A 14021-nucleotide genomic window follows, 5' to 3' on the forward strand; every position below is an offset into this window, starting at 1 on the left:
TTAAACAATCGAGAAAACTAACATGCTAAACACAGTTGAGAGTATCTCTTAGCCTACACTTGGAAATGAGGATACATTTAAAGATTCACCTTTTTGGGACATAAGGTTTAGCTATAGCGGCAGGACCATTGCATTATGAATCATCAATTAAAGACGGGATTGGTTTAAACGCCATAATGCTCCAAACCAAAACAGTGCCAGGGTATGCTTCAAAAAAAAACCTGTTACAATAGAACCTATTATCAGAGAACCATGATAGATGCTGAACCATGACAAGAAGAAACCTGTTACCAAACCATCTAACCTTGATCAAATATACGATCTAAAAACTACACAAACCACTACTGCATCACCAAGCATAGCAACCCACAAATCAGCTCACGCACAAGCAAAGTATCCAAAACAAAAATAATCATTACCATAGCAAAATTTCATTCAAACTTCTAACACAATAGCTAACAACATCACATTCCAAGTTAACAGGTTTTCAGCATATGACTAACCTCATGGTAATAGAATCACAGGAGCAATCATGACTACCACCATGTAAAACACAGCAGACTAGCAATCCAAGCTCAGCCATCAACAAGGTTAACATCCATACAAGTATCATCAAGCATCCTGAATATCATTCAGATCACCTACCAAATACCAAACCAAGTATCAAACATGGCATCAATTTAATGGTCATAAGACTTGTAAGCACACAATTGTTATGATAAACCAAAGGCAAAGATTCACAGGATTCTAAAATACTTGAGCAGCAATTCATACCTAAATGTATTAAGTCCTCACATCAGCAAAAACGGAAGAAGTGTTGTGAATCGAAGTTGAGAAGTCATCAATTAAGGTTAAAATATATGCCAGTAAATACCAATTTCCTTACCTCAATTGTTGAAGGTTTCACCGCAGTAAAAACTAGATGGGAGATTCAGTGAAGACGGCCACGCATTTGGAGATTTTTTGGGACCACAATCAAATCCGTTTCCTACCACATTTACATTGGTCCCCACCAAAATCTAAAGAAAGATTTGATGCTAACGGAATGGTTCCTTTTTGCACCATCTGCCAAGGATCCACACACGATTTTGGGGAGCTCATTTCACTCTATAAAAAGGAAAGCTAATCGATTGAAAAAGGAGAGAAGAAAAATACCGTCACTCTGCTGAAATCCCAAACGAACCTTACACCGAAAAGCTCCGCTAAAACTCTGTATTTCAACTCTGATTTTCACACTGAAAATCAGGGTTTAAAGAGCTTGACCCCTTCAATCGCGTGCAAAAGGAAATGACAATCAATTAGAGGAGAAAGTCAGAATCAGACAGAAAACAAGGAGTGGATACAGAAGGATAGAAAGAAAAGGAAGAAACTTGAAACAACAAGCAAAAGAAGAGGGACAATGTCATACATACTCACCCAAGGTAATCATGGCCGTCAGGTCTTCGTCGGGGCTACGATGCTCCGGCGGAATCTTTCCCTTTTATTTTGTGTCATACCCCGATTTTGGCCCTGAAATTTTTTCTCATCAATCACTCGTTTGCATTCTTTCTTCATTCACATTCATATCCTTCATTCATCTTCATATTTACTATTTCATATTTTTACGTTTTTCACATTTTTTAAAAATTTGCATTCATATTTTCTTCATTTCATATTAAGATTTTCTATTCATTCATGTTCAAAAATTTCCACATCCTCATCCATATTTTTATTTATTTCATTCATTTATTCAAGCATTGTCCACCATTTACATAGCATATGATTAATTCATCGTATATAAGGTCTCTAAAATGCAAAGAGAGATCTTTGTCTTGCTATAAGAAACACCAATTTTCATTTGCAAATCATAAATTATCCAAAAAAACATACATAATTTACAAAAAAAAAATTAGCATTTGGACAAAATCCAACCCATCTCCAAAATCAGGAAGGAATGTGAACTGGTTGCAAAGGAGCTAAGATGGGAGGACTATCAATTGGGGGATAAAGGAGGACCATTTGCCTCTGCACCACAGCCAACTGGTGTGGCAGGCTTTAATTCATCTACGACACAAACAAATGCCTTTTCTCCATCACCTGTATTTGGTCAATCATCAGCCAATCCTTTCTCTAGCACAACACCTAATTCTAACCCATTTTCACCAAAAGGCTTCAACATTTTCTTCTGGATTTGGAACTTCAGCTCTTACTTTCAGTTCATCGGCTTTTGGTTCTTCAACGTCAACGGCACACCACTCACTCGGCTTTTCGGCTTTTGTAATAACTTCAAACAGAAACAAAGGTGATGAGCTTGTAATTATTGTGATGGCTTATGGAAGAAAAACGGGAATTGTCACTGCAAAGACTATATATGCTGTCTCTCAAGGTGGTGAAAAAGGTTACGTTGGTTCCAAAATATTTTCAACTGAAGGAGTAGTGGCCGTGCTTTGGAGTAGTTGCGAATTGGCTTGAAAACGGAAAATGTAGTTGAAAGTTTATTGACAGGAACATTGAGAAATCTCTCCAGCAGTGCTGAGGGATTCTGGAACTCAACAATTCAACCTGGAGGAGTGGACATATTACTGAAGTTACTGGCAGGACAGTCTTCAAGAAGAAGCTAGACAGGTTGCTAATAAATCTCCTGGAAATCAGCAAGGAGCAGTTGGTGAAAGTAATGTTCAAATTAATTGTTCTGACTCAGATCAAGGTGGATTAATTGAACTTGAGAAGCTGTTACAGCAGAAGACTTTCACCAGGCCTGAGATTGATCATTTGACAGCCCTTATGCTGTCAAGAACTCTGATGCATGCATTCTCTTCTACACCAGTTTTTGAACCATTTGTTATTCCTCTGTTTCTTGAGAAACTTTCTTCTTCACTACATTCAGCAAAGATTGATTCCTTACAATATCTTAGAGCTTGCTCCGTCAAGTATGGATCTGAGAGAATTGCAAAATATGCTAAGGCGATTTGGTCTTCATTAAAAGACACCATAAATACTTACTTGGATGAGCCAGATTTGTCTTTTAGCCTAGAACCCATAGATGGTATTGACTTTCCAAAGAATGAAGTTGTAATTAAAGTTCTGTCCCTCCTTCAAGAGCTTATTGTGCAAAATAGCAGTCAATTAATTAGCTTGATAATTGATGATGAGGATGTCAATTTTATTATCAATAACATTTCCTCTTATGAGAATTACAACACTATTTCTGTACAAGAAAAGAAGAAATTACATGCTATTGGTCGTATTCTCTATCTTACTGCCAAGACTTCCATTCCTTCCTGCAATGCCGTGTTTCAAAGTCTTCTCTCAAGAATGATGGATAATTTGGGATTTTCTGCTAGTAACACCGATGGCTTGCAAAATGGTGGTAGTTTTGCCTCACAAAGTGTTAACTTCGGATTCCTCTATCTCTGTATAGAACTGCTTGCAGGATGCAGGGAATTAGTTACTTTGTCTGAGGAAAAATATGGGACATATTGCACCATACTTCATAGTTTCTCAGCAGTTCTATTTAATGCCTTTGGTTCAGTCTTAGCAGTAAGTGATGACAGATGTCCCCCTGATCTTGATATATACATTGGAGTGAAGGGTTTGCTGATTCTGGCAATGTTTCATCTAGATGTTTTCCCAATACCAAAATCAACATTTGAAAATATTTTGAAGAAACTCATGTCAATTATCGTAGAGGATTTTGACAAAACAGTACTATGGAATGCCACATTGAAAAGCATTATTTCATATTGGCTTGTTTGTTCAAAACTTCAGTGAGTCTGAAAAAGCTATGAGCTACAGGAGTTTTGTTGTAGACAAAATTATGGAACTGGACTGGGCATGCACTCTTCTAACAGTCATTGCGGATATGTTTCTTACTCGATGCCAGACAATGGTTATGGATCTATGTCTTCATATGCTACCAAGATGCATGAAGGACATGGTTTTCCTCCCCTGTCAACATCTGAGATGTTTGTTCAAGCATGACAGTAGTCCCTTACGCACCAATTATGCGGTAATTGGACAGTGGTGTAACAGCAGGCCTGGTTTTAGTTTTGGCACCAAACTGTCTTTAACTTCTGCCAAACACCTGAAATCAGTAAAGGGACTTAAGTTTTAAACTCATAAAAAGCAAGTTTGCAATATGAGATATAAGCCATGAAGGTTTTGATCCGACCATATGCGTATTCGGGCTATTAAAGGGAGTCGAAATTCAGACCAGTACTAACCTGATGAGCAGAAGAGAGCAACTTTTCAATATGTATGCAGAGCAGCTTTAGATAGAAATCCTTCAAAGGCCAATTGCTACAATTGTGGGTGGTTCCAAAGTCTCATCTAAAATTGGTGTGATTGAGTCGCTTCTAGAAAAAGTTGACATGCTTCTTCTCGGTGGAGGGATCTTCACATTTCACAAGGCAAAAAGTCTTTTAATTGGTTCATCCCTTGTAGAGGAAGATAAGTTGAATCTTGCTACAACACTACTTAAGCCAAGGAAAATGGGGTGTCGCTCTTGTTATCGTTGATGTCTCGTAAATCCTGTACAAAGAACACGATGGTGATAGTAGCAAATGAATTAGATAATCTAATAGCCAAATCCAATGTGAATGCTTTAGAAGAGAAATCATCATCAGAATAAAATCTTCCTACAGCTCTGGAATTTGCAAATAAACAAGAGTGTAATATGGTAAGGATTGATCATATGGCCCTTACCTTGTCAAAAGCATACATCATCAGTGGTGGATACAATACAATCTCTACCGCATCATCAACAGACCATGCACCACACCAATATCAACAGCTAAGATGAAATAAGAAAGTTCATTTTTGCAAGAGAAATTCACTGCGGTGAAAAAGACAAGTTAACTCAGCAAGCGGTAAAAAAATTTTACACCAGAAATCCAAAAAAGGAATTGGGACAAATTCAAAGCAAGAAAGTGTAGAATTGTATTACCTCTTCAGATTGAGTACCAATTTGAGACCAACAAGCTGAGCACCTTAAAGCACTCCCAAGAGCATGCCATTTTGATCTGGAGAAGCTGAATCAAAAAACCCTAATCAGATGAGTATAAGAGGGAGAGCGGCTACAGTTCAGAAAAAAAAACCCTAGAGGAATTAAATACAAAAAACCCTAGAGGAATTAAATACAAAAAACCCTAACCGAAAAAAAGGCGGCCTCCTCCACGAAATCGCTTCTCACGAACTCGCTTTGATCCACACTCGGAAAGAGCAATCAGGACATCTCCGGTACGTCACCGTTTGGAATCTCCAGATCGACTTTGTGTCACCGATAAAACCGTCGCTTCCGTTGAACGCTCAGAAGCACCTTCCTACTCGCACCGTTCGCCTCCATCATCTGTGAAAGTACCCGTTCGTTCGTCGCCGGTAATCACTTCTCTTATTAAGTTATCCCTTTCTGCGTGGTTGGTATCCGTTTGTGGAAGATGAACGAATTTGTTATGTTTGTTTCACTTCCCTTCAGATTTGTCCTTTTTATTTATTTTAAGGCATTCAAAACCCACTTGTGAGGGACTGTGCCATTTAATGACTGTTTGGTATTTCCTTGCAACTTTTCGTTAACCACTGCTGGCATTGATGATGGTCAACCTTGTTATCTCCACCCAACAGCCAGCGGCTAGGGTGGCTTTTGGGATTCTCTCACCATTTTCGTGGGCTTTAGTTGCCCATTAGTTTAAACAACCCATTTTAGTTAGTTTTTATTTTAATTTACCTTTATCTATTCTTGTTTATATACTTAAATTGTTGTTAAGTTAATAACCGACCATTCATGGCCTGATGGAGATGGAGCTAGCTTAGCTACCCTTTGGTCCTGGGTTCGATACCCAGTTGTGTTGTGTGGGGTTTTCTTTAATGTTTTTTAATGGCTTTGATAAAACTTAAATGTTTTTTCAATGTTTAATCATCTTTATTATTTTATTTTTAATATAACTTAAATGATTTTTTTTTCTTTCTTTGGGATTTATGTAAATCATAATTTTTTTAGGTGAGGTGTGTTTAAATCATGATAAGTCATCTTAATGGCTTTGATAAAAAGAAAAACCATTCAAAAAAATAATAATGATAAATATCACATAATAACATAAATTTGGTATCTTTTAATTGCATCCTTCTTACAATGAGCTCTTAAGCAACATCAACTAAACTTCCAATAATTTCAAACCTCGGTACTTTATTTGTTTTAATTTAATATTCAAATCATTTTCAAAGTAAAATGTGAAGAAAAAGGTTACCTGGATGGAATGTCCAGTCGTAATCCCGAATATTAGGCTCAAGCTGTAAGAGCTTGCAAGCCATTAATATTCGTCTTCACTCTAATATTCAAATCACTTTTCTAAATAAAAGTTGGAAGAAAAAGGTTACCTGGATGGAAGGTCCAGTCGTAATCCCAAATATTAGGCTCAAGCTGTAAGAGCTTGCAAGCCGTTAATATTTGTCTTCTCTTTAACGCTCAATTATTCAAATCATTTTCTAAATAAAACGTGAAGAAAAAGATTACCTGGAGGGAATATCCAGTCGTAATCCCGAATATTAGGCTCAAGCTGTAAGAGCTTGCAAGCCATAAATATTCGTCTTCTCTTTCACACTCCAAGATTCAAAATCTCTTCTTAATAATGTTGGAAGAAAAAGATTACCTGGAGGGAATATCCAGTTGTAATCCCGAGTATTAGGCTCAAGCTGTAAGAGCTTGCAAGCCATAAATACTCGTCTTCCCTCCAAAACATTTATAAATGTTCGAATCATTTTCTTAACAAATATTGGAAAGAAACAGATTGCCTGGGTGGAATGTCCAGACGTAATCTCGAGTACTAGACCCAAGCTGTAAGAGCTTGTAGGTCACAAGCACTCGTCTTTCAAACTTCAAAATACCTAATTCCTAACTTAATACTTTTTCAACAAAGATGGAAATGGAACATGGCGTATGCCATGCACTCCTGAGACTAGGATTCGAGATGTATATCTCGCTCATCCAAGTTCTCGCCATTATTCAAAACACATCAAACCAATCAACTTTTTTCCTCGCCGCCGTGCGATTTTCCCTTAAACCTTTTTCAAACGAAAGGTACTTTGTTTCAAAACAATGCAAGGCAATGTTTTTCCACCTGTTTTGGGTAGTCCAACAATGTTTTCGTCGATTTGACACAAAGTAGCTTTCACTAAAATCGACCAACAAACAAACATTTTTCTACCCAGAACTACGTAAGCCTTGATTTCTCTTTTGAGATACGTAGGAGCAGGATTTTAAAATCTTGTCAGGCCCACTAATAAAAAACTTAGGTTTAGTCCTTCGTCGAAAAATCCAAAAACATTTCTTCTTTCTTCTATTCTTTCTTTCCCACCTAATAAACTGAAAAGCCTAACATTTCAAACTAACATTAACGCACACAACTGACCTAATGGTTCCCGTTGAGTACAACGGACGTGAGGGGTGCTAATACCTTCCCCTTGCGTAATCGACTCCCGAACCTTGATATTGGTTGCGATGACCATATCTTATCCTTTCTTTTGTCTTGGGTTTTATCGATATTTTCCCTTTCCTTTTTAGGAATAAATAAAGTTCGGTGGCGACTCTGTTCAGTCCATCATTGCGAGCGTGCGATCGCGCTTCGCTTTGAGGTCGTATCCCCATTTTTTTTCGAGGTACGACAGATGGCGACTCTGCTGGGGACTACACCCAATCCCTAAGCGAGTCAAGCCTAGTTAGGTCGTTTGTGTGCCTTTGTGTGTTTACCTATGTGGCTTTTCTTTATTGTTTTTACTATCTCTATTGTCATATTGATATGAATTTGTTGTATTGGTTCGATTATGGGGTGGTACTTGGATAATCTGATTACAAACCTTGTGGGAAAGGCTTTTTACCCGAGTCTCGAGTAAAAACATAAGATAGGACGAGGTTGAGTAGTGCGGGTCCGCGAGATGTATTTCTCGTTGGGTCGGTACGAGAACCTCACTTAGAGTAGATTCTTGAGAGGATGTTGTCGCTCGGCAAGTAAGTTGCCGTAAGCTTCGATATTTTCTTTAGGATCCATGACTCTGAGAACCATTTGTAGAACGTTAGTTCTTTTCCCAACTAGGAAAGATGGTTGCGTAGTGTGGGTCTGCGAGATGTATTTCTCGTTGGATCGATACGAGAACCTCACTTAGAGTAGATTCTTTAGATGGAGTTGATGCCCGGCAAGTAAGTTGCCGCAGGTAGCAAACAGTCTAATGGATCCATGACTCTAGGAACTTTTTCAAAAAAAAACTTAGACCATACCCGGTGAGAACCATGTTCTATACAAAGCAATCAGACTTATCCATGCCTTAAGCCCATTGAACCTATACAAAAAATGCATCACATTCATACATTGCATCAACATCATAAAAAGCAAACTCTTAGTTACCTCTTATTTGTTTCAGGAATTGAGAACTTGAAAATGACAACTTCAATGAGACACACTTTCACGCTCAAGTACAAGGAACCTAAGTTGGATAGTCTGAAGGGTTTGATCTCTGATTTGTCTCTCAGCAGACGTGATGATTTTGGAAAGAGCTATGGGAAAATTTTGAGCCTGCTAAATAAGAAAGTGGACTATGGAATCATCGGCTCTCTGGCACAATATTATGATCCACCTCTGCGTTGTTTCACATTCGCTGATTTCCAGCTAGCTCCTACTTTGGAAGAAGTTGAGAGGATCGTGGGACTCAAGTTGAAAGATTTTAATCCGTTTCCAAAGCTCGAAGAAGATATGGGCCCAAAGAAGATAGCTTCGGCCCTAAGTATCAATGTCCCGACTGTTCGAGACAATTGGGCTGAAAAAGGGGGTTGCAAAGGTTTTGCCGCGATGTTTTTGGAGGATTTAGCTTTAAAGTTCAAGAAAAGTGGAAATTGGAATGCATTCTATGCTGTGGTGGCTTTATTGATCCATGGGATTGTGTTATTCCCAAATGTTGAAAAATTTGTGGATCAAGTGGCCATAGAAGTCTTTCTCTCTGGCAATCCAGTACCGTTCCTCTTAGCTGATATTTACTATGCCCTTCACACTCGACATGAAAAGAGGGGTGGAATGTTGTTGTGTTGTGCTCCGTTGATTTACACTTGGTTCATGCAACACATGCCTGAAGAAGGTCCTTTTGTGGCAAAAGAACTTAAGTCTCCTCAGAAATTAGCTTCTCTCACCGCAAGTTCCATCAGATGGTATATCCGAGAGTGGGAAACCCCAGACATTATAGTCAGCTGTGGGGAATTTCCTAATGTACCGTCGTTGGGCACCAAGGGTTGCATCAACTATAACCCTATGTTATCTCGATTACAACACGGTTACTCCATGGATGGTCCTCCTGACGCAAAGGACTTACAGCCATTTGTGCTCTCTGACATCCAAGCAAGCAATCCTGATGTAAGATCAGTACGAAAGGCTTGGTTAAAGGTTGTAAGAATGGGTAAAGAGTTTGGAAAGAGAAACATTCTTGCCAAAGAACCTTACACGCAATGGGTGAAAGAAAGAGTTGAGAAAATCCAGTTGCCATATATCTTAAAGGCTCCAGCTTTTCCTAAAACTCCTGACCCCGAGCCCATACTCCCTGAGGACGTGGAGAAACTCGTTACTAAGGTTAAAGAGCTCGAAGTGGAGAATGCCGAATTACGAATTCAGATGAACCGAGTTATCTTGGAAAATCAGAATTTGAAAGAGGAACGTAAGGGAAAAGCCCAAGAACTTGAGGATAGCAACAAGAGAGCTAGGCTTTTGGAAGACCAGAAAGATGATCTTGATCATATCTTATTGGGTTCCACATCAGTGATCCGAACCAGGAAGGAGGAGCTCAAGAAAGCTGAGTATAGGATCTGTGAGCTAGGGAGATTGTTGGATAAATCTCTTATGGATAAAAAGGAAATTAAGCTTGACTTTGAGGCACAGATCCGCGACTTGAGGGACGCTTTGAAGAAACGCGAGGAAAAGTTGTCTCGCGAGATCCTCCAAAAAGAAGAAGCTGAAAGAAACTGTCATCATCTCAGGTACCAGTTGGAAGAGGATACGAGGAGGTTTGCAGTTTTGGAGAGCCAGGAAGGAGATGCAGCCTACTTACTCCTAAAAAATGATTGTGTGTACTGGAAGAGGTTGTACAGAGAAGCTAGAGCAACCTTAGATGAAGATCAAAAGGTCATCAAGAAACTCCAAGAGCTCTATGTTGAATGGAATGGCAAGTTCCGCAATTTGGCTAGGTTTGTTAACCTCAACATGTTGGAACTCCCAGAAAAACTCCAGGAAGCGGATTGGTGTATGTGTCCAGAAAACACGCCTCCTCAGGTTTTCAACTTCGTCAAGTTTATCAAGAAGATGATGAATGAGCTCACCACAGATCTGGCTACGATCTTAAGAGCTGAGACAGAACTTAGGTTTACTTGTACTTGAATTTGAATTGTTGGTGTTTAAATCTTTTTGTATTCAAATCATGTGTACTTGAAGTTAAATCCCTTTGTATTCGAATCTGATTTTTATTAATGGAAGTTGTCATTTTAGTTCTCAATTATTACATGTTATTCTTATATTCTAACATTGCTTGAACAAATAATAAAGATAACTAAGAGTTTTGCAAACAAATGCATCCATACATGCATTCATACATTTTCAAAAAAAAAAGAGTCTCACTCCGCCCTTTCTTCCACCAGTTTCACGCTGAATTTTCAACACCAGTATAATACTCGCGCCAGAGCAAGACAGAGAATGGCTGAACAAGAACAAGAGAGCGCCCGAGTTAGAGCTGAACTAGACGAAATCAAGGGAGGCATGTCCCAGATGCGAGAGATGCTGCAAGCTTTAACCTTCAGGTTTGAGATTCCACAGGCGACCGTGATTTAAGAGACCACGGGCCCAGCAGTAGAAGTCCCACCTCAGAGGACGTTACCCTCAACCCTTCCTCCGTATGGGCTACCTTATGACTTCGTTCCCCGAGCGGAGGTGGTGCACGAAATGGGGCAATCTGTCCAACAAGCCGTGCCATTACCAGTTTACACCGACGCACGTCCAGTCATCCATACTGTGGTTCCACCAGCTGCCTATGCTAGGCATGTTCCTCATTATGAAGATCAAAACCACATGTATCAGACCGTTGACTCAACTGTTGCTGGTGACGAAGTAAGGTTTGAAGACTTCAGGGAGGTAAAGGAGAACATGCAGCTCCTTGAGAAGAAGTTCCGAGATTTAGAGGGAGACCACGTCTTTGGATCTGCTGCCAAAGAGATGTGCCTTGTATCCGGATTGGTGATTCCAGCAAAATTCAAAACTCCAGACTTCGACAAATACAAGGGGCAGACTTGTCCAAAAAGCCATCTTATCATGTATTACCGCAAAATGGCTGCACACGTGGAGGACGACAAGCTGATGATCCACTGTTTTCAGGACAGCTTGAGTGGGGCTCCTTCCAAGTGGTATCTAAGTCTGGATCAGAACAGGATCAGGTGTTTCCAAGACCTGTCAGATGCGTTCATAAAACACTACAAGTATAACATGGATATGGCGCCTGACAGAAGACAGCTGCAGAGCATGTTCCCACATGACAAAGAGTCCTTTAAAGAATACGCTCAAAGATGGAGGGAACTGGCTTCTCAGGTTGAACCACCTCTGGCTGAGAAGGAATTGGCCGAACTGTTTATCGACACTTTCCAACCTCAATTCTATGAGAAGATGGTGGGAAGTGCTTCTTTGGGATTCTCCGAGCTTGTTGCTATAGGAGCTCGCGTTGAATATGGTGTAAGGAATGGAAAACTGGCGGCTGTAGCTGGAACTTCAAATGCTAATCCAAAGAAGTTCTCTGGAGGGTTTCCTAGGAAGAAGGAAGGGGAAACAAATGATGTGATTGCTGGTCAAGGAAGAGCTCCTCCGAGAAGGAGACCACACCTATATCCACCTCAGCAATATGTTCAACAACCAATTCCTTACCAACAACCCATGTATCCCGTCCAGTATGCTCCACAACCATATGTGGCTGCCGTGACACCCACATTCAATCAACAGCCTGCTCAGGCTTATCAAGCGCCTCCAGCTTATCGACCAGCTCCAGTTCAGCAACGTCCTGCGACTCCGCCAGTTTATCAACAAGCACCAGCAGCTCCTGTCACTCAACAACCAAGAGCTCAAGCGCCGAGGCAGAATGCTCAGAACCAAAATAGGAGACAAGGGGAGAGGGTGACCTTCAATCCAATCCCAATGTCCTACACTGAGTTGTATCCTTCCCTATTGCAAAAGGGTTTGGTGGTTCCCAGACCTATGGGACCTCCACCTGATCGTCTTCCTCCATTGTACAACCCTAATGCACACTGTCCTTTTCACGAAGGCGCCCCCGGGCATGACCTAGAGGGTTGTTACGCTCTAAAGCATAGGGTTCGGGAATTGATTGAGAGCAAGATCTTGTCTTTTAAGGACATGGGACCGAATGTGAAGAACAATCCCCTTCCTCCCCATGGAAATCCTGAAGTCAACGCCATTGAAGACGCTTCTGTTGGTGTTACGGTTGAGAAGGTGGAGGATGTAAAGACTCCTTTGGCAGCATTCCATGCCCGATTGGTGGAAGCTGGCCTCGTTAATGTTGATCATGACAACTGTGAAGAGTGTGCCACACACCCGAGAGGATGTCAGGTGGTACGAGACAATATTCAAGATTTGATGGATAAAGGAGTGCTTCAAATATCTAGTGCTGTGAAGAATGAAGATGTGTTGGTAATTGAACCTTGCTTCAATTTACCTGAACCAGTGGAAATCCCTTACTGTAGCAGAAAGGTGGCGCCTGAGGATAGTCATCCGTCGCCTGTGGAAATATGTATGCCCGCACCTTTTCCGTATGAGAGCACCAAGGCCGTGCCTTGGAAATATGAGATTACTGCTGTGGATAAGGTGGTTGAAGGAAGTTCAGATGCTGAAGTGACAGAAGCTGTAAGTGAAGATGTCACCAATATTGCGGGAATGAGCAGAATGACCCGCAGTGGTCGAATCTATACGCCTGAATTCAATGCGACTCCTCAAGGGCCAAACAAGGAATCAACAGTTGTAACTCCCACTAAAGAACCCGAAGTGGATCAAGAAAAGTGACTACAAGGTTGTGGACCAGTTGCATCAAACACCATCTAAGATCTCTATTCTGTCTCTGCTATTGAACTACCAAGCCCATAGGGAGGCTTTGTTAAAAGTGCTTGCTCAAGCTCATGTAACACAAAGCATAACAGTAGACCAATTTGATGGAGTAGTTGCAAATATCACAGCCTGCAATACTTTGAGTTTCAGTGGAGAGGAGTTACCTGAGGATGGACAAAATCACAATCGTGCTCTCCATATCTCAGTAAAATGCAAAGATGATGCTTTGGCAAGAGTGTTGGTTGATACCGGATCTTCTCTGAATGTTATGCCAAAGAGAACACTCGCCAAGTTATCTTATCAAGGGCCGGCTATGAAGCCTAGTGCCTTGGTAGTGAAAGCTTTTGATGGTTCCAGGAGAACCGTGATTGGAGAGGTGGAGTTGCCCATATTGATTGGCCCTCATGTATTCCCAATTAATTTCCAAGTCATGGATATTAATCCAGCATATAGCTGCTTATTGGGGCGTCCCTGGATTCATGCTGCAGGGGCAGTTACCTCCACCTTACATCAAAAAATGAAGTTTGTAGTAGACAATCAATTAATCATCATTTCTGGAGAGGAGGACTTCGTGGTCAGTCACCTTTCATCCTTCAGATACATTGAGGCTGATGAGGACGCTTTGGAAACTTCTTTCCAAGCTCTTGAAATAGCCAATGCCACTTTTGTGGTAATGAAGGACCCGATTGGGAAAGCTTGTTCATCTTTCGCTTCTCTGAAAAGCGCAAAGTCTAGCATTGAAGGTGGAAACCCTGAAGGTTGGGGTCAGCTTATTGATATTCGTGAGAAGCATGATCGCTTTGGTTTGGGATATGTGCCTTCCGCTGCGAAAGGAGCCCGAGTCCCTGCAAAGGACAACATCCGAAGCATCCAGGAAGTATTCCTCAGCACGGGATTCATCCACGGAGATCAAGTCAATGCAAT

The 14021-nt window shown here is 40.7% G+C and overlaps 2 protein-coding genes across 2 annotated transcripts; both read left to right on the forward strand.

Annotated features, from left to right (window-relative positions):
- Positions 1 to 2304: 2304 nt before the first annotated feature.
- On the forward strand, positions 2305 to 3750 carry LOC127137499 (MMS19 nucleotide excision repair protein homolog). Its single transcript, XM_051063959.1, has 2 exons — positions 2305 to 2382; positions 2578 to 3750. The coding sequence occupies exons 1-2, from the start codon at positions 2305 to 2307 to the stop codon at positions 3748 to 3750; spliced, it is 1251 nt and encodes a 416-aa protein (XP_050919916.1).
- Positions 3751 to 10940: 7190 nt separating this feature from the next.
- On the forward strand, positions 10941 to 13055 carry LOC127137500 (uncharacterized). Its single transcript, XM_051063960.1, has one exon. It carries the CDS (start codon positions 10941 to 10943, stop codon positions 13053 to 13055), a length of 2115 nt encoding a protein of 704 aa, XP_050919917.1.
- Positions 13056 to 14021: the final 966 nt, after the last annotated feature.

The sequence above is a fragment of the Lathyrus oleraceus genome, chromosome 4, assembly GCF_024323335.1.
Source record: "Lathyrus oleraceus cultivar Zhongwan6 chromosome 4, CAAS_Psat_ZW6_1.0, whole genome shotgun sequence".
Taxonomy (NCBI): domain Eukaryota; kingdom Viridiplantae; phylum Streptophyta; class Magnoliopsida; order Fabales; family Fabaceae; genus Lathyrus; species Lathyrus oleraceus.